Source organism: Echinococcus granulosus, assembly GCF_000524195.1.
Source record: "Echinococcus granulosus chromosome Unknown EG_S00107, whole genome shotgun sequence".
In the NCBI taxonomy this organism is placed as follows: domain Eukaryota; kingdom Metazoa; phylum Platyhelminthes; class Cestoda; order Cyclophyllidea; family Taeniidae; genus Echinococcus; species Echinococcus granulosus.
Window position 1 is genome coordinate 243,838 of NW_020170487.1, and position 19,169 is coordinate 263,006.

At 41.4% G+C, this 19,169-nt stretch overlaps 4 protein-coding genes across 4 annotated transcripts; all 4 read right to left on the minus strand. All coding sequences in view use genetic code 11, as the record gives it.

Moving 5' to 3' along the window:
• Nucleotides 1-788: 788 nt before the first annotated feature.
• On the minus strand, nucleotides 789-6,187 carry EGR_08482 (Regulator of differentiation; the record flags this gene model as incomplete). Its single annotated transcript, XM_024497731.1, has 12 exons — nucleotides 789-878; nucleotides 968-1,031; nucleotides 2,234-2,525; nucleotides 3,060-3,152; nucleotides 3,217-3,250; nucleotides 3,815-4,044; nucleotides 4,469-4,805; nucleotides 4,877-4,987; nucleotides 5,199-5,495; nucleotides 5,620-5,766; nucleotides 5,793-5,846; nucleotides 6,167-6,187. The coding sequence occupies 12 exons, from the start codon at nucleotides 6,185-6,187 to the stop codon at nucleotides 789-791; spliced, it is 1,770 nt and encodes a 589-aa protein (XP_024347872.1).
• Nucleotides 6,188-7,324: 1,137 nt separating this feature from the next.
• EGR_08483 (Mitochondrial 39S ribosomal protein L27 (L27mt)) lies at nucleotides 7,325-7,910 on the minus strand (the record flags this gene model as incomplete). Its single annotated transcript, XM_024497732.1, has 3 exons — nucleotides 7,325-7,555; nucleotides 7,694-7,845; nucleotides 7,880-7,910. 3 exons carry the CDS (start codon nucleotides 7,908-7,910, stop codon nucleotides 7,325-7,327), a joined length of 414 nt encoding a protein of 137 aa, XP_024347873.1.
• A 3,227-nt stretch (nucleotides 7,911-11,137) lies between these two features.
• On the minus strand, nucleotides 11,138-12,354 carry EGR_08484 (Nudix hydrolase 3; the record flags this gene model as incomplete). Its single annotated transcript, XM_024497733.1, has 3 exons — nucleotides 11,138-11,542; nucleotides 11,941-12,070; nucleotides 12,149-12,354. The coding sequence occupies 3 exons, from the start codon at nucleotides 12,352-12,354 to the stop codon at nucleotides 11,138-11,140; spliced, it is 741 nt and encodes a 246-aa protein (XP_024347874.1).
• A 1,206-nt stretch (nucleotides 12,355-13,560) lies between these two features.
• EGR_08485 (hypothetical protein) lies at nucleotides 13,561-18,159 on the minus strand (the record flags this gene model as incomplete). The annotated part of the gene is made up of 12 exons (XM_024497734.1): nucleotides 13,561-13,810; nucleotides 14,019-14,107; nucleotides 14,258-14,392; nucleotides 14,651-14,750; nucleotides 15,013-15,155; nucleotides 15,192-15,281; nucleotides 15,347-15,532; nucleotides 16,339-16,613; nucleotides 16,879-16,971; nucleotides 17,259-17,417; nucleotides 17,600-17,788; nucleotides 18,069-18,159. The coding sequence occupies 12 exons, from the start codon at nucleotides 18,157-18,159 to the stop codon at nucleotides 13,561-13,563; spliced, it is 1,800 nt and encodes a 599-aa protein (XP_024347875.1).
• Between the last annotated feature and the right edge of the window lie 1,010 nt (nucleotides 18,160-19,169).

A 19,169-nucleotide genomic window follows, 5' to 3' on the forward strand; every position in this document is an offset into this window, starting at 1 on the left:
GAAATACAAACACTCGAATTAAACTCACACGGGGAATTACGAAGTGCGCACGAACCATCATCAAAGCGCTAAAACAGCGATATCTGTCCGGGACAAACTATTGTTTAATAACTTTGTCAAAAGTAGGCTTTTTATACTAACGGCTTTTAGGAACTAATAGTTTTTGCTTAATTTTTAGAAACGAGTTTTTACTAGGTAATCGCAAAAAAATGAACAACAGTAACTACCCATTGCATATAGATCACTTTGGATGAATGTGGAAAATTTATGCATCGCCCTCAACTTTTCTCACATTCGCCTCCTGTTTAAAGCTCTTAGCTTGAGAAGACTGGTCCGTGAGGGCAATGTTAATCACAATCGCGAGCTTTTGTCATCTGTTTAACTCACTTCAACGGAACGTTATGCCTTTACACATCAGTGTTGTCTTGGCCACTGGGATATTCTAACTTCCCCTCTTGCTACCTAAGCCGTGTAATCAGGTACGTAGCACACCCGTTCAATACTCATTTTCGCAATAGTTGCCTATAACTTTCTCTGGGCACCTTTACGTTTTATCGCACAGACTCCGCAGCTAGAAGCCCTACAGCCTACTCTCATTTATTCTCGCTGATTATGCATCAGCTGTGATTTATGCTGAAGAAAAAGCTGATCTAGCCATCTTCGCTCCCGTGAAGGAAACACAAAACAAGTATATGCTGGTCATACGCTTAATTAAGAGACAACAAGCTGCCGTCTAAGTGCACACAGAGAGGGGAGGGGAGAGAGAGTACAATGATTGGAATTGCAATTCAGGAGCCAGAGGAGTCCCGATTCACCAGAGATTTGCTGAAGGTTACACGAATTCGGGCGGTGGGGCTCATTTGATAGGTGTCCACTTTCTGAAGAGCCAAACGAGTGAAGCATAACTCATCGACAGGGAAAAATAACGATAAAAATGTTTATATATGTGAATCGAAAAAAAACGTACTATGAGTGCGTTCACAGCATCTGCAAGATTCGCATACTCCACCAGAGCCATCCTCTTATCACGACTGAAAGGAAGATGAAACAACCACATCATTAGATTAGTCATGAGACCTATGTACGACGTAAAATGAAAACCAGACTTCGGAAGTTCCGAGAAAGAAAATGTGGTTAGGAGGTGCCCAAATAGACGGGAATTTCAGTTTTCAGATGACTTCTTTATTGAAAACTACTTTAACCATAAAGCGAAGATTTGGACCGAAAAAATATAAACAAAAGAAGTTGGGCTATTCAAATCCAACAAGGAAATTTGTGTTAGATTAGGATATTTCGAGGGTCTCTGCAAGTCCCGACTAGATGTGACAATTGCCCCTGTAGAACCCTGGGCCTCCAAAGGGGTTACGTGTTACTAGCATAGCCCAGAGGCCAGCTGCCTGTCCCATTGTTTAAAAAGTTATTTCTTCTTCAAATATTGTGCCTGAGTTTCATGACGCTGCAGGGAATAAGCCACCAAATACAAGTATGGGAGCATAGTAAACTAAGAAGAAATGGAATTATGCAGAGAAATCAGAAGCTTCGCGGTCAAATATGGATAGAAATGTGAGACATTGGTGCGAGTTGTAGATCATGTGGCAGAAATTCACCTAACAGTAATGAGAACACAATCTTGTGGCAATAAATAGTTACGTGATCACCGGAACAATTTGGCGTCAAAACGGTGTCTGAGCTGGGAGGCGCATTATTTCACACAATATGGATCACAAAGAGCGTCACGAGCACAACTACAAGCCTCGATCAATCGCTCACCCTACTCATGTTTCGAAAGAAACAGCTCTACGTGGAGTTTATGGACGGCCGGCTACAAGTATCTGGGAAATAAGGCTTTTAGCCAATTCGTATGCTACCAACTTCGAATTTCATAGCAAAGATATTACAAGAGGGTGAAAATATCTTCCGAAATTCACATATATTTATAGCAATTTTTCAAATATCCAAGTCTCTGTAATTAAGGTCATCAGCATACCTGAAATGCTACAGCAAGTCATGTGATTGAGTGGAAATAATGAATTAGTAACAAAGGAAAATACTTCAGACTACTCAAGCTACTACTTATTGTTGTTATTCAAATAGAAATCAGAGCTGACCAGTGATAACATGCCTTTGTAACCTTGTTACCAGTGAATTGACCTACATCAGTGGTGACACTCCCAAATCAACCATCAAAGACGTGACAAGCCGACCTTTGGAGAGAGAAAGAATGAGGACTCACTCCATTGACTTCACGAGGATGGGCGCAACTCCGGAGAGCCCGTGGAAGAGGTCAGCAATTTTGGCCTCGCCGGCATCCTCGGGCAGACCGGAGACGTGGAGGACGGTGTTGGGTGCACAGATATTGTGGAAGTTGCGTGAGTTTGAGGAGCGAAAGCGATGAAGACGACTGCCCGTGTAGTCGCGGGTCAGTTCGGCCTCCATCTCACCCGCCGGCATCACGCTAAGGTGTCTAGAAGGCTGGCAGCGCAAGATTCGACCCAATAATGGAATCCCGTTCAGGTGCTGAAGGGCTGAATGAGACAATTATTGTAGCAGATACATATCTCTGCGCTTGTCCATCGGTCCTGCTCATTCAAAGTGATGGATAGAAGTTAAACCAGGTACATTTAGTATTGCTAAGAAAAAAAGCCAATGGCCTTGAAGTAGCAATAATAAGGGGTATCTGAACAGTTCTCTCGTAAAAAGAAACTTCATTTGGGATGAGCCTTCTGACCTTTCCCACTCAGTAAAATAGATCAGAAGAGAATCTTAGATTTTCCTAGCCAAATAGATAATTATGGGCAGTTTAATACCCATTAGTGGTGCAACTTTTCGAACATGATAGAAAAATGAAGGCATGATTTTGTAACTTGAAAACAAAGACCAAACACCTCTTTTGAAGAATACCACTATCCAAGCCTTGCCACACAGCTTATTTTATTAGAATAACCGCTTTTTACAGAAAACCGTCTTCCTTTCTAAAAGAATTTTTAAAGAAAGATTTACAAACACTTTAAGTTTGAAAAAAAATCATTCACAAGTGGACTGGAGTTACTTCAACCTACCCAGGTTCGCCTGATTTGCATCGGAAAATTGGACCAAAGCGGAGTCCTTCTTGTTGTAAAGAATTTTCACACGCTGTACATCTCCGTATACGCCTGAAAAGGGGGAGTATTTCCTGCTAGGACATCACATCAAACTAGATGTCATAAAAAGGCCTACTGGTTTTAAAGGACTTCGCCAACCTCGTGGGTTGCTACATGAACAGGAAGTGGAAAATCCCATAATTCAGCATATTTTCCAATCCCTCCTAGCCTGCTTGAGCTCATGTAAAACACATGTCACTCATTAAATGCGTTAGCAGAGAGAACAAAAAGGTCTAGAGAAGAAGAGAATTGGGCGGCATGAGAGAGGTGACTGAAGCAAAGACACTACCGAACAGGGTGAAGAGGATGTCCAGCGTGATCTCCTGTTATATCCGCATGAAGATCATTGTTTGCGAAGTCCCCATTAGAAGTAGAGAAGGAGGATGAGAGAAGTCGTGAGAGAGGGAGAGTTAGTAGAAGTTCAGAGATCCAGCCAGATATGGCAAGAGGTTGAAGGTAGAGGCGGTAGAGAGGAGCAGGAGAGTGAGGAGAGGCAGTAAAACAAAGCGAGTTAGTTTGGCGAAGGCACAGGAAATCAGCCCAATAAACATTAACCGTCGCACGGAAAGATTTCTGAAATTAAGCTCTTCCACTGTTACATAGGCTGTTACCAGGTAAACCCTTTGCTAGTAACACTCGCATGCACATCAAAACGGACAAGTTGCATGTCATACCTCGGCATTCAATTGAGTGACCAGAAGGACTGGTGACCCAGTTGGCATGTTGGCAGCCTGATTAACAACTGTACCGCCACCGGCAGCAGTCAACTCGGCAAAACCTTTGCCCCCGGCGGTGATGCTACTATTGGCGGCAATATGGACCAGTGGGACCAACTGTTGGATACTGTTGGCCTGCGTCTGCAAGTGCTGACTTTGTGACTCGGGAAATCTTGAGGCCGCAATAGCTACACAGAGGCCAATGCAGAGGAAAATTACTCGTAGTAACAATTCCTTATTTAGCATTCACCGAAAATAGCAGCAACATCCTGAAAATACTAACTCGAGGGGAAATAGCAACATATTCAATTCGGAGGCTTCAAAGATCCTTTTTTAAGGGGAGAGTAGTAGGGACCTTTGTGCCTGTGTCAGGTGGTTCCTTTTAAGAGATTGCTCGAAATCATGTACTTTTAACACGCAAAGCATTTCTCGCCATAAACCTTAGAAGTTTCTACCTTAGACAATGAGCTATTGTCTTTACAGACCATATGACTTGAGCAAAAGCAGAAAAGAAGTCAAAACTGATGATATATGAACAAATATTAACCGGTAAAGAAGCAAACAGGTGTAGCTGCCTTTTGATGTTTAAAAACATACAATTCTTCAGCTTACCCAATGCTTGAGTTACCTCATTAGCAAAAGCGCTAAGGGTCTGAACATCAAGAGAAGCCAAATGTTGCACCGAAGGAAGGCCATTATTGACAGAATGCATGGAGGATAATGCATTGCTGCTAGAACTAGGGATGCACTGAGGAGACATCCATGGTTGTACCCCCACCAGGGCTGTCCCTTGCTGTTGATGGAGATCAGAAAGTTCTGATGATAAAAAGAGCGGATTTTTGGTGAAATCCCGACAGTATTGGCTCTCCTGATGGACATCTAGTTTTTCCATATGCGAGTAGTTGGTCCGGCAGATGCCTCCAGCGACAAATGGACAGCCGTCAAGTTGCTGAGATGGGGAACGATCAATGGACAGACGGAGAGTGTGTAAGACAAAATGTAGAGGTTGGATCAACTTACGTGTTTAGCCACATCGGTCGAAACTGTCTGAGCGAATTCGATAAAGGCTTGTGGATAGGAGCCACTTTTGAAAGTGACAATGCGAAGAATTTGACCAAACTTAAACAGTGCCTAAAAAAATTCGGGTGTCAACTTATCAAGGTTGGAAGCTTTGATGAATTAAAAAATATCACACCAAAGATTTATTAACAAACAACAGGAAAAGTACAATCGACTAAAATAAGTACAATCCCTAAAACCTTTTTGCTACACTGTTTTAGCTAAACTAAACTTTTCACACAGGCAGAAGGAATGCAATAAAAAGACTGAAGAATGCACGCACTTGGTAAAAAGGAACATATCCCAAGGGAGTAGTTGATGGATTTGTGACTTGCATCCAGAGAACCTTTCGCGAGCTACCACTAAGTGGAGATGAAGACCAAGTTAGAGCCCGATGTGCTCTATTCACAGTCTCGATGATTTCAGAGAGAAGGGGACGTTTGGAAGTGGTTGTGAGGTGCGGGTGTTTGGAGTACTGCACGGTGATAGTCTGAGTACCACGAATTACTGGTGGTGAGTAAAGGTCGTAGTAGGTGAGCATGTTCTTGGCGCTCTCCTGTTGCTGAAACTCAAGCATCGCCTAAGACAAATATCAATTAGATTTGAAGTTATCGTGATGGCAATGGCAGTAGGAGATTGTAGCTAACTGAAGTGGAATGTAAAAATTTGGAGTTCAAGTCTGCTGATTAAAATCAAATGCTCACCTGGCCAGTCTTTGTTATAAGGACATTTTCAACTAGGCCAAATGGAATGGCAAGAGTTAGAACTTCTTTTTCACCGACATCTGTGGGCAAGAAACGAATGTAAACCACGGGAGAAGGTTGGTGGTGATCGGGTTTTGACTGTTCACACTAAAATTTGAATAAATTGAGCATACCCTTTTAGCTGTCGATAGCCGATCACAATTGGCCTGTTCGCCAAAATGTGGATACTAAAAATAGGACAGTGGGTCATCTTTCAAAAAGTATAGAATCAAAAGGGTAATTGCAAAATCCACAAACTAGCAAAACGTCTTTTCTCAAAACTAATTTGTATTATAGGAGTCAAAAGGAACATCTGCGAAGAGAAGTATCGTGTTAGAGCTAAGAGACGGCTAATACATTAATAAAATTTAGATATAATAAAAAGAATGCAACCGACAACCTAGGACACTTCTACCAGCGCTTCGTTTACAAATTCTCAGAAACCAAAGAGCAACGGGCCACTCCTTTGAGTTAAAATTAGTGCATAAGAAACCAAGCGGAAAACCACCTGTCTTTTCTGATCAAACATCATGCACACCAAGCAAACCTTTTCAATTTGAGCGCATTGGCAAAGTTGAAATAATCTATGCACCAAAATATGCCAAAGTAAGAAAATACATTTCAGCTCACGATAAATAGCTGTGGTGTATTTGGTTAGGAGAATTACACTTAATGCAGAAATAGCAAATTGCTTGCGAGAACCCGCCAATCCTTGAGGCACATTCGGCAGTTTTTTGCACTTCGTCCTTTAGTGCTTATCAGTGCGAAACTCAAATTATTGCACAGAAACTACTATATAACAATCAAAGTTGATATTTTTAGGTTTAATCGCACCGTAAACGACTCAGAAAACACTTGTAGAGCCCTGAGACTTTCCTTAAGACGAAGGAATATGCAATTTTAGATGCAGAAGCAATTGGGGCTACTGTCATGGATCAGAGGTCAGGCTACTCAATACAGGTGCAATGAAAGAGTCTCTGGATTTCCCGCTACCAAAGTCAAGAGTTAAACAAAAAAGCAGCGTACTGCAGAGCACCTCTCCCCTTTTGAGCGTCTTTTAACGGCGATTCTTCTCGTCAACCCTTACAACCCAATCGACGCCGTGAGAAAAGTGCTCACGAGCCACCTGCACCAGTCGCTAAGTTCCAAGGCAGCTCGAAAGGTATCAAACCTCAAATTCTCTGGAACCCCTTAACGAATCAAATGGTCTGGGATGTTGTAGGGTATTGGAGCCGCACCATTCCCCCCTCGTCAGTCGTGAAAACACCGGCCTAAAATGAGCCAGATGACAAAGGAAGGAGTCAAGCACGGTTCCCGACCATTCCTCCTCGCCATTTGGCTCTCACTTCGGTGCTGACCGGCCCCATCCACCTGCGCAGAGTAAAATACCCAAACAAACACCCCTACGCACTCAACACTGAGACAACTTTTTCTCATGCATCACCCATAGACAGAACAGAGTAAATTGCGAAGATACAAGCCGAGCTGTAAAAGAAAACCACTTTCAGCAACATTGCACAAGCCGCCAACTGTTACGTCTTCCACTGTCGCCTTAGCCTCGGTAAAACGATAAAAAAGGAGGGGTGAGTGGCCCCACATCGACATGGTAGTCTGCTGACTAGTAGACTACCATGTCGGGGTTTGCTATTTGCAACAGTGAAAATGCCTATAGGTAACGTTTCAATTTGAACACGGGGACGGTGGGTGGTGCGATGACGTGCACGAAAGGACGTCGCAAAACGCGACCCTCCTCCTTAACCACGGGGTAAAGGGGACTGTCCGGATAGGGCGACAGAGTCTCCGTAGTGATGGTAAAGCGACCATTGCGTAGAGCGATGAGGTCCCAAGTGTCCCTGTTCAACCGCACATTCTCACCTGGATAGATCTCCAGGCCTATCTGCAAGGGAATTAACACCAATGGATCAATAAAAGGGCCAAGAACTGAGCATTATATACATCGCTGCACACACAACGTTAGGCTTGGAAGCAAGGCAATTTCTTAAATCAGGGAAGAAAAATCACTTGCCTGCCGTACTAAAATATCGCCCTTATAGACATGGTCCCCATCATTAAACTGAAAACCTCTCAGAGTCTTTACCAGAACGGGCTTATTGATCTTTTCAGGTTGGTCAGCGTAATTGGGTTTCTTCTTGACAGCAAAGCTTCGCACGAAAGTCTTCAAAACATCTGTGAGAGGCTAAGAATAATACCCTAGACTTACCTCTCCGTAAAACAAGTACGAGTTGTTCCATGTCCAAGGGAGTACAGTATTAGTGGTTCAAGGAGCCGAGAACACAATCACCTTTACCTCCACGGCTCAATGCGATATGACTAAAAATGTTCCAAAAAGTGTGTCTTCAAAAAAATGACGATGGGCAAAGCGGAAAAGGAGTCTGTATACTAGAAATGACACATTTTCATCACAACAAAGGCGCCGAAATATGCAAAAGTGCAACAGACCCAGAGAGTGACAATATATTTTAAAAACTGAACACACAAAGCTTCCAGCACTTGGGTGCAGAAGTAACTTCCCAAATGAAACGAATTAGACGCTCACCCAAACTGCAAAGACCGATTGGTAAATGCACACAGGTTCCAAGTTCGCAATTCTCGGTAGGGTTTGCCATCACATAAACAAACCCGCCAAGGACAAATTTTTATCACTTCAGATATTTAAAGAAATAGTTTATAATTTACTCTTATCACAAATTTTATTGTATAGTTTTATTTTAACAGATACTATAGGTAAATAAAAATATCTATTCACACAAGTTTTTGATTATTTGTTAGAATTCTATTGTCGATCATAAAGGTAAAGTTGAACATTTGGTTAAACAATTACCTAGTAGCGCAGCCTAAATAAGATTAAAATATTTTTCCAATCTTACTAAATAAGTGAATGCCAGGATAACAATCGACATTGCTATAACAGCATCTCCGTTAAGGAAAATCGGAATTTTTAAGAAGGTACTTTGACAGAAGGTTAAGCCCACGGCTGATATTACGCTGATGCGTTGCACCACTTTGGGTGTTGAAATGGCTGGTATGCGGATTCCTCAGGAAAGTCAACTATTTAAGGTGAGCGGATGAATAAACCAGCAATAAAGGTGTCAATTGAAATCCGAAGAAAGTAACGCTTTATAACTCTGTTATGTAAAAATAATCTAACTATAAGTTTGTGCAGACGTTAAAAAGTGTAATGTCTGTCTGTTGAGGCATTCCGACGTTCTGTAAGATAGTCGCATAGCCTGGACCTTAGCGCAATAACATGTTTGCTTAATCCTCGGCTTTAGTGAAGAATCACTTTTGACTTGGCGATTGTACTACGCCAGGTAGGCTGGCCTTTGGGCCATGCCAGTAGCCCCATTACCTTCTGTATGTCGAATATATGTTTTCTGCCTGAGTATTATGCCTTCATTCTTCCTCAGGAAAGTCGCGGGGCGCTGCGTTAGTGTTAGAGTGGATGGGGAATAATCTGTGCCCTCTTTTTCTAGTGGCATGATTAGCGGATTTAACTTGATTTTTGAGATCGCAAAAAACTGGTCTCATAGAGATTATGATTATATGCTTGGAAATCCGATCATAGTTAACTTTAAGAACGGCGAGGCGGAAATTGGTAGAAGTGCGCTTACTTAGTCTATCGGTAATGGATGTCCCACTCAAGTATCTATAGGTGCCTTAAAAATATGGAATGCGTGATTACACAGGGAATGTGAGATATTTTGACGCAATCAAGTTGAATTGGGATGTATAGAATCATTAAGTGGGGTAGTAAAGCATAAGAGGATGGCGCTTACTTACAGTGGAAGCGGTTGTTAATTTGCTTGAAGATCTCTAGGGTGGATGAAAACCCGGATCGAATGGTTGTACATTAACTGCGATATCCGATGAAGATATCAGATAAGTGCAAACTGAATGGAAGCGTATAATGACGATAAGGTATGATAGAATTGTACTTGCTGCAGCCCCAACATTGTCAACAGCTTGCCATTTGTATCGCTATAAGAGACATTTGTTATCTGAGAGACTGTAATATCCTATGGAGAAATTGAAAGTAATGGTTGCGGTCAAAATGTTGTTTTCTTGCAAATACTCTCATCATTTTACGCTTCCCTACTTACTTGCGATTATAGTTTAAACTAATAGAAGTAACCTTAAAATTAGTTTAAGACCTAACTTATTTGCATCACCGAAATTACCAAACTGTGCCATATTTTGGGTGCCAAGCTATTATAATGCTTTAACTGCTAGGTTGGCACTCGGCTTTGGTAAGTTGGCACTTAGAGTTCCATCAATGCAAATCCGCCAAGCGCCCTGGCCTCCGAGCCATGCCGGTAGCCTCCACGTCCTTTTATATGTCGATAACATATATTACGCCCTAGTGTTATTCTACCGTTCATCTTTAGGGAAGTCTCGGGGATCTGCACTGCTGAAAGCAAAAAGCAAACCTCATCTTAAAGGACAGCTGCTTTGACTTATACTGCTGAGTGGTAAACCTTAGCATGAGGTGAGAAGACAGTATTAGCACAGAATATGTATTATAGACGTAGAGAGGGTTTTGGGGGCTGCAGGCCGGGCCGCCCTGTAAAGATACAATGGGGGAGCCCATTAAACAAACCGAGATTTAAACAAACAATTAAAGTATTATAATATCATGCCCGGTAAAATGTGAAGGCACTAGTTCAGATCAACGCTTGTTCAGACTTCCACGAGGGATTTGTAAAGTGTGATCATTTAAATAGTCGAATTCCACCGAAGCAGGCAGTTGTTTACGTTGCCTTAACTATTTCGGATATGCTGATGTGTAGGTTAAAATTTATGATAAAACTGACTTTGTCCCCCCAAGTGCACAAGTGATAAGCATTAAGAGTTTGTAATATCTCAGTTTTGGTAATGGACCACTCGGGGCTCCGCCACTGCACTTCTTCTGGGCGGCCTGGCTTCCTGGCCATGGCAGTAGCCCAAATCCCACTGTACGTCAACAATGCATATTCTACCCTAATATTATGTATTCTTTCATCTTTGGGGAATTTTTGGGGCACTACAGCATTTTTCTGATAGGTGATTACCTCACTGTCAGGGCCGATTCGAGATGCTTTCAAATCGCCGCGCACGCCGCACCCGAGCGCGTACGAACCGACGAGGCAGCGCAACGCAACAACACCCACGCATCCCCAGGCTAGGGATCTGCCCTCCAGATATGCTCTCCTACCATGGCAATGTCACAATCTCCTAAAGTAAGACTATCCAATGAAACAGCACCAAAGAGAAAACGTCCAGAAAGACGATCATAGAGCAGCAAGTTTATCCAAGAAAGAAATTAACCCCCTTTCGCCAGACTGATTTTTGCGTCCTATTTCCCAAACATTATAAACCCTCTTTGCTTCGGGAAGACATTAGATACAAGACTTGGAAAAATTTTCCCATATCACAAAAATACAGAAAAAAAGAGTAGCTTTAGCATGGCATGAAAAAAGTGTCAGGGAAGTCCCTTTGGCGAGAGACAGGTCAGAAGCTGATGGGTAAGAAGGGCCGTAGCTCCTGTGATTCTAGGAAGCTCGACGCTTCCGGGAGAGCCCCCAAACACAGGCAAGGAAAAAGTAACGTTTTTATGGGGTTTGCGCGAAGTTGAGCAGGGCGAGCCAAGAAAGGATGTCGCTCCAGTGAAGGGAAGGCACGAACGTTCACGGTAAACACAGTATTTTCGACATGCTGGATTTAAAAGCCAGTTTATTGAGCGAAAAACGACCATTTCCACCTCACGGGGGCTGGGTCGGAGACGAGCGCATCGTAGTGATCCGCCGACTCGTTGGCTAATTGTGTCCTCTAATGGATCGTAGTTACCGATGAATCCAACTAATGGATGGATGAGGCTCGGTGTCGTCTAGAATGAGAAAGTGAATTTAAATATATTCATAAACTTCAGCCAGTAGTCGTTTCATTAATTGTTCAAGCACTTCAAATTGTGACTAACAAGACGACACCAATTAATAGACAAAAGAATTAGAGAGCTAATACCTAAGCATTTAATAGCATTAAAGTATTGGGGGAATGACCCCAAAACAAGGAGAACGGCTGTCCCAGGTTCATTGAACTCTGATATGACCAGTCCAACCATTCTAGACATTCAATCCTAAACTATCAAACCGTGTGCACTCAACCATCTACCCATCCCAGATATATCTATTTCGGGTCCATTCATCATCATCTGACACCAAATAAATCACTTCTACCTAGAGGCTGGTCAATAACCGAGGAGGAGTTCGCACTTTCCGCACATACCCTTGTAGGGAAGGGGGCGAAGGTAGTCCAGGAATCCACAAAACTGGGCGGGATTCCAACCTCTTCCTCCAATTCCCGTAATGCCGCTTCAACCACACTCTCACTAGGCTCTACTCTTCCGCCAGGAAAGCTAAACATGATAAATGAAAGTCTGTGAATGGTATGGGGGAAGTGAGAGTAGAAGGATAATACGTATCCGAGACATTACCTCATCACACCGGGGAAATGACGCACGAGAAGACTGCGTTTTGTGAAGAGGATAGCGGGATGGTGGCCGTCGTAATAGCAGAGAGGAATGAGGACAGCTGAATCGAAGGCTCCATCTGGTCTAGGTCGGACTGGTGTCAGCCGCTGCAGCAACGAGATGCAGCGCTGTCTGTTGACGGAACCAAAGAGTTCTGCTACTCCAGGCATCCACACACTTATAAGGGAAGTGATTAAAAGTGGAATGGTAACACAAGGTTATGAACATGTTCAGGAGTGAAGCAGGAAAATAGCTACTCTCTAGCCATAAAAAGAAAAGGGTACTGACACCCTACAGAAAAGAAAATTACCAATGTATTTGATGCCGGAACCTAGTATTGATGCTACCTATAAGCAATAGATTTTGAAAGACCGGGAAAGTATATCGGGTGACTCCTAGTTACTAACGGGCAAAAAATTCCAACATTTCGAATTTGGGATCTTAAATTACGACGCATACCAAGCGAATGAAATACTGACACGAGAAAAACACTCCCCTCCCTCCTACTGGTTAGAAGCTTTGCAATCAAAAAGGTGCCTTAATAAGGTCAAGCTAAATTCCATTCTTCTAACATCGTGGACCCGAAGATAGTAAAGATGATGTACTCCAACGTTCTATGCAAACTACATCGTACTTAAAAATAAAAAACATTAGTTTGTTAGGTACGTTAAGGCAAAAATGTGTCGAATTGAAGCCCACGTCGAGTTCGTTCGGTTAATATTTTCACTAATACACATGGAAAATTACGAATTATGCAATAATACATCTTGGTGATAGATTTGTAAGCAATAAAAATATTCTTTTTGAATGGGACAATTTTGTGTTAGTTCAGCTACACAGTCCAGAGGGAGCTTCAAACAGGCATTTGTGCTCTTTCACCGCAGTCACTTTACTAAAACAAACCCATTTTTTGGTTACCCATATTTGTTTTTGAATGACCTAAACTGTACTCTCACTAGCAGTAAAAGAATGCCACACTGTGGAATTTATCAACATGCTGATCTCTAAGGAGCGCCTTACTCCGCCTAGGTGGATTCATCAGAATTAAAACATTTTTGGAAATCAAGATCCGTAGCTTAGCCAAAAGTGATAGGGGCACCGTGGAAGGTGCCACTAAGTAAACGGATAGGAGAAGTTTACTATTCCGGAAATTTAATTTACGCACTGACATTAGCATCCCAAAATGAACTCACTTCCTATCCCCTAACCCCTTAATGTAATCTATTAAAAAATGAATCAAGGTAAAATCAAGGCGCCTCCTCATATTTCAGATCTGCCTGATCTAATTCGAATTCCTTAGTACTGTTAAACATTAATACTTTATAGATGATAGCAGAATGCTTGGCAGCAAATACGGCGTTTGATGTATGAAACGTCTAGCACATCGGCGCCCTGGTTTCACTGTTCATGCCACAAAAGTGGTCTTCTGCGGGCAGAGTGAGGTCCACCTTGGTAGAGTCAACGAAACGGTAAACTTTACACCAATTGGAATATGGAGATCCCTCAAAAGCCTCCTTCGCTCCTTCAGCCTTGGCCACACTCACGCCACCACGCAGTCCATGGAGATACACCGATGGCCTCGGCACTTGGCTATAGTTGTCTCGCTTTGTTTGATTGCATTTTAATCTGTAAGTCGATACAAAACGAGTGAAACACTTACGCGGTTAGTGTGTAATATGTGTGGCACAACTTATTTTAATTACCACCCAAGATTTCCGAGACATGGTGTCTCATATCACAGGCACAAATTTCTATATCGTGGAAATAATGATTCCCTCCGACCTCCAATACCTCTTGCTTCATGTTAAAGGCAAGCAATGCCATGGCTCCTTACCTGGGAAGGTATACTTGTGTATCATTGTCCCGCCGCCAATTGCTTAAATGCGTTTGCACACTGTGGGTCACACACTTGCGAACGTATGTCTAAAACACAAACATTTGCAAGAGTAGGCAGTTTTGAAGTCAAATGTTGATACACCAAGGTGAAATGCAAAAAAGTGTGAAGAGTAAAACTGTCATTATCAGTGCAGTGTTTGAATTCTTGTGCAATTCGCGGCTAATCTCACCACTTACCATTTGCAATGCCCGTCTTCTAAGTTCCCATTCATTCCACGTGTATTTCGTGTCTATATGACGTGGAATGGGATGAACTACAGTCTGACTGCCCTGATCAGTCAGTTGCTTTGGCTCCACGGCGTCCTCCTCATTCTAAAACACGAGTCGTGAAAAAAACTACTGAAATTCGGCAGCATTTACTTAATAATTTTTTGATTAGGACAGAGCCTGAGCTGGTTTAAAAAGAACATGGAGAGACAGAACTTGAAGTAGTTCATATTTTGGAAGTGAAATAAATTTAGCAATGCATGTCTTCCTTTCCAGAGAACATTCCAAGAATATGCGAAAAAGGAAGAGTCCATTTATATGGTTTATCATAAGAAAATTACACGGCAAGTATTAATTGCTTACAGGGAAGAATGCGCTTCCCTCTTGGAAAGTTGAGGCCATACTGAGGAGGTCTATCAGTTCGGGGTTATTGCGAGCAACTTCATTGAGCTCTGCAATGAACCTATCAATATGCTGAGACATTAGCAATAACATAAAAGCATGAAAAATTTGTCATGTTGATGTCTCATTTTCAAGAGGGTGTTGCAAAGACACATTATTGTGTCATTTTATTTGCCCAGCTTGAAATCCCCAAGTTTACCTAAGTTGGAGAGATACTTGTGAATAATGTGCATGAGAAGCCGCAAGTTGATACAATTAGAGCGAAAATCCCCTTGATATTGAGAATGTATGAGAATGAAAATTGTTTGGACAGGAAAACTAACTTTTCGGGTGCAGAACCGAATTCCACGGCAGCTTCCACGGACGAAAATCCATACTTTTTCCCCTCGAACGCATACACTCCAATCCAGGGTGTGCAGGGAATTGGCAGACCTTGGTAGCGAACGATAGACCATGCACAAAACCCCTTGAGACACAATGTTTAAATAGAATAAGAACTTACATTCAAGTCGACTTTTACCTCTGAACCTGGTGTCGGAAATGCCCATTGGGATCCATCCTCCTTTTTGGGTTTAACTCTCGTGGTAGCCTTCTACAAAAAACCGCCATGAGAAATAGTTGACTCAGTAATTATTTGCAAAAACCTAAATGATTTACTTTTCGCATTTCATCACACACAACTTCAGCCTCGTGGATCAAGTTGAGCAGTCGCGAAGCCTCCAAAAGAACATACCGACGGAAGCTGAATTGCTGAAGACTGTTGAGTAGGTTTGAGAGCATTGCAATAAAGGTCACGTTTTCTTTGAATTTCATCCACAGTCTGGACAACTCGAGCAAATGTTTCTAAAATGTGCACGGGGAATCCCCAAAACATTGAAATGCATCTAAAAGCTGGAATGACCCAACATGGAATAATTCACGGAGGTTGTTCAATTTTACCCTGCACTTCTCGTGGAAGATTGCATTTCTCTAACTATATTCTCGAAAGAAATTGGAATTCGGCTAAATCGGAATGCTGCTGGAATCTTTTGAAGGCCAAATAATGCAACGTAATTTCTGAGGCCAAAATTCAAATAAAACTTAACACACACTAAAAGAAAATACCACTGGTAAATGAAAAGCAACATTTTTAGATGTCCTCAGTGGCATTTGTTTCAAATCTCATAATATTTTTTCAACGGCAAAAGCGAAACCCATTGATACGTATTCTATGAGATTTTGGAAAGTGGGGCATGATTTCCCCCTCTGCTTAGGGAACAAAATTAAGCAGACCTTCCTGATTTCCCTAATTTTGAACAGCTAAATGAACATTCATGAATGAAAATGGAGAAGGAATAATGCACCAAGTGCCTGCCTTCTCCCCTTAGGGGGCTCTCAAACCATTTAATCCAGCATGTAAAAATGCTTACCCATCCCATTCTCGTACAAATCCCACCTCATATTTTACAAGGGTTAAGATATGACAAATAAGGTCATCATACTTAAGTGATAACAAGGCACAGTGGGAAAAACAATCAGAAATCCCAGCAAAACAATGAGAATTACACCATTCGCTACAACCCAAGACACATGCTTGGGGGGATAGCTATAGCACTTACTATTTCCGTGTACAGTGTATGATAAGAGAGATTAGTAAAAAGTAGAGCTACCTGGAAAGATGGATGGAGAGTATTCTGGTTAGCCCTGAGGCAATTCAGAATCTCACCGAGGACTAACACCAGCTTCTCCTTGTCCTCTCGGTGGCCACTCTCCAGACTGACAAGGTCTCTACGTATCAGACGCAGGTAGACCGCCAATTGCCGCGCGTTAATGGTCGCTGCCTTTAAGAGGCTTCGTGAGATACCCATCTTCTCGGCTTCGATGGCCGATACATTAGCCTGAGTTTCGGTATTCACGTCAACAGCCGCAAGTTTCAGATAAAGACCTGCATAAATTAGCAGTGTGATTAAAAAAAGCAAAAGTCCGGGCGCTTTTGGTTTTATTTTACGACACAGTTCGGAAAAAAGTTTCCTACATGATAATTAATTACTATTTAACATAACTTCCATTCACTCAGGCTTGTTTGAAACCATTTACAAGTGATCATCCCTAAGCAGCATCTTTTAATCAGTCAGTTGCAAGTTACCATTCTTGTAAATAAAATTTTTTTAGATCAAGAAGTTGACATGTGCCAAAAAATTGAGGCATACTTGTAAAAAGCGAAGCATAAGTCTCGACCTCCTTCAGCTGTTTGTCTAATGTTTCTACTGTTGTACGTACGCCCTCTTCAGCTAGTTCAGGCACTAAAACGAAATATTTTTGGCACTAGTTCTAAAACATCAGAGCATTCCATAACTTTTCTAGTTTTAATAAATTTTGAATTTGCTGACAGGGTAACTAAATACATATTAGTGTTGAAAACCCAGAACCCTCAAAAAAGCAGTTGCAATAAGGAAAAATATTCTGCTTCAGTTATACTGCAATTTATAGAATTATGAAGACAAATTAAGCTTTTAAAGTAACGTGAAAACGTAAGGCGTTCTAACAGGCGAAAATGCCAATTTTGAAAGAACTGACAAACGAAACTCACGATTGTCAATGCCTTCACCACCAAAACCCAGGCTGAAGTTGTAAACCCGTGTTCCCAAAACAAGTTCTACAAGCTCGAAAAACTTTTGTTCACGCCTTTGTGGATGCATGAAGCAAAACTTTGGCGTTTCATCTATTGGCAGATACGTTTGCAGTATAGCTGGATGAGAAGAATATCAAGAAGTGGTGAGAATACCAAATAATTATTTTATAGGTGTGGACTAGCACCAAACACCTCAAATACTGAATAATCTCTAAAACAAGCGTTCGAGCTGTGTGGTAAACAAAATAAGGCCTTCTATGTTAGAAGTACAATGCAATAACATAGCAAGCAAATCACACATGTGGCTTCTCTGATAGCCGTTATGCGGTTCGACAACCCAAGTCCAGGATAAAGAAGAGTTCCAAAGATGATAAACCGATAGACCTTTTCATATTCTTCCGGAGAATTCCTGACAGGAGCACATATTTTTTCTAGTATAGGCTTGAAACGAGTTGCGACAACACCTTCATGTTCCTTCAGAAATAAGTCTGAAAACATTAGCGCCTATTTAGTAAACAATTGAGAAACAAACTTTGTGCGATATCCTCATCGTGAAATTATGTAACATTTATATGGCCAACACTCATACAACATAAATGTTTTCATCATTCAGACGCTAAGCCAATAAAACCAAGAATTAGAGTAAGATTTTTAGATAAACACGAGTCTACATTAATTTAAAAGCTAATATTATTTAAATTGCCTGTATTTAACAAGCAGAGAATAAGGGGAGTCTCCAGACGGTATTTTAAGCAATAATATATTCACCTCTTGACATATAGTTCATATCGAAAAAAACTTGCATTCTGATAGTATCTAGCGTGGGTGAATTTCGCTCCGTTATCCGATCAACACACATCTGCCTTAATCATTAATTAATGAAGGACTACCTGTTTCAACCTTCGCATATCCTCGTTAGAAAGAACCTTATTTTCAGGAAATTTATTGTCTTTGTTTATTAAAATTGCTTTGATCTTACAATACTAAAGCGCAAAATTTAATTTTTACCATAAACGCAGCTAAAGGTTCTGATATTCGCTCTCCCCTCATTTTACACTCATTAATAATATCGGATACAATAGAGTTAATAATAGATTCAGCTTCATCTTTGCTACCCAGAGGCGTAAATGTACTACAAGCAACTGCCATGTGGAACCAAAAAGGCACGTAAAAGCGTAGCCGTGACAATAAAGTTTATGTACCTCAAGTGAGTGATCAAAACAAAAGCCCTAAATATCATACTCCCCCACTGTTTCAAGTAAACAAACCCAAAAATATACATCTGTTGTCATAAAACAAGTCTCTTGATCATTTTAAAGGAATGTAAGATAAAGTCGTTAGATTAAGATGTCAGTCAATATTTGTCCTTTATGAAACGAACGCTTTTTCCCTATACAGCAGTAGCGTCAATAAATTGCATTAAAATTAGTGTTTGATTTTAATTTCCCTTTTCCGCTGACAAAAAGAACGGCCAAAGTATGGACGGTTGCCTTCAAATTAGAGTGTATCCAATTTCAGTTGACCTTATCAATATTATTATTTCGTAGCTACTTCAAAAGGCATTTGTAGACTACTTTTTGGCTTTGATAGCTAACGCTCTTATAGCTATACACTTTCCAAATAGTTTAGTTTAGAATTTTGACTTGTATGCGCTAAGTACACTATGCCCTCTGTTACTCGACACTTCATCAACGATTTAAAATAGGTGGTATGTGAGCAAAGGGAAAACATTGTGTCGGCAGCAGTGGCTAAGGCTTATATGTTTCACCTTAAAAAAACTTTTACTTCTGCAAGGAGTGCCAGAATTTGGTAAAGAACACTTTCTCGAAGCACAACATTTGCACATCTCACTAGACAAGCTACCTGGTA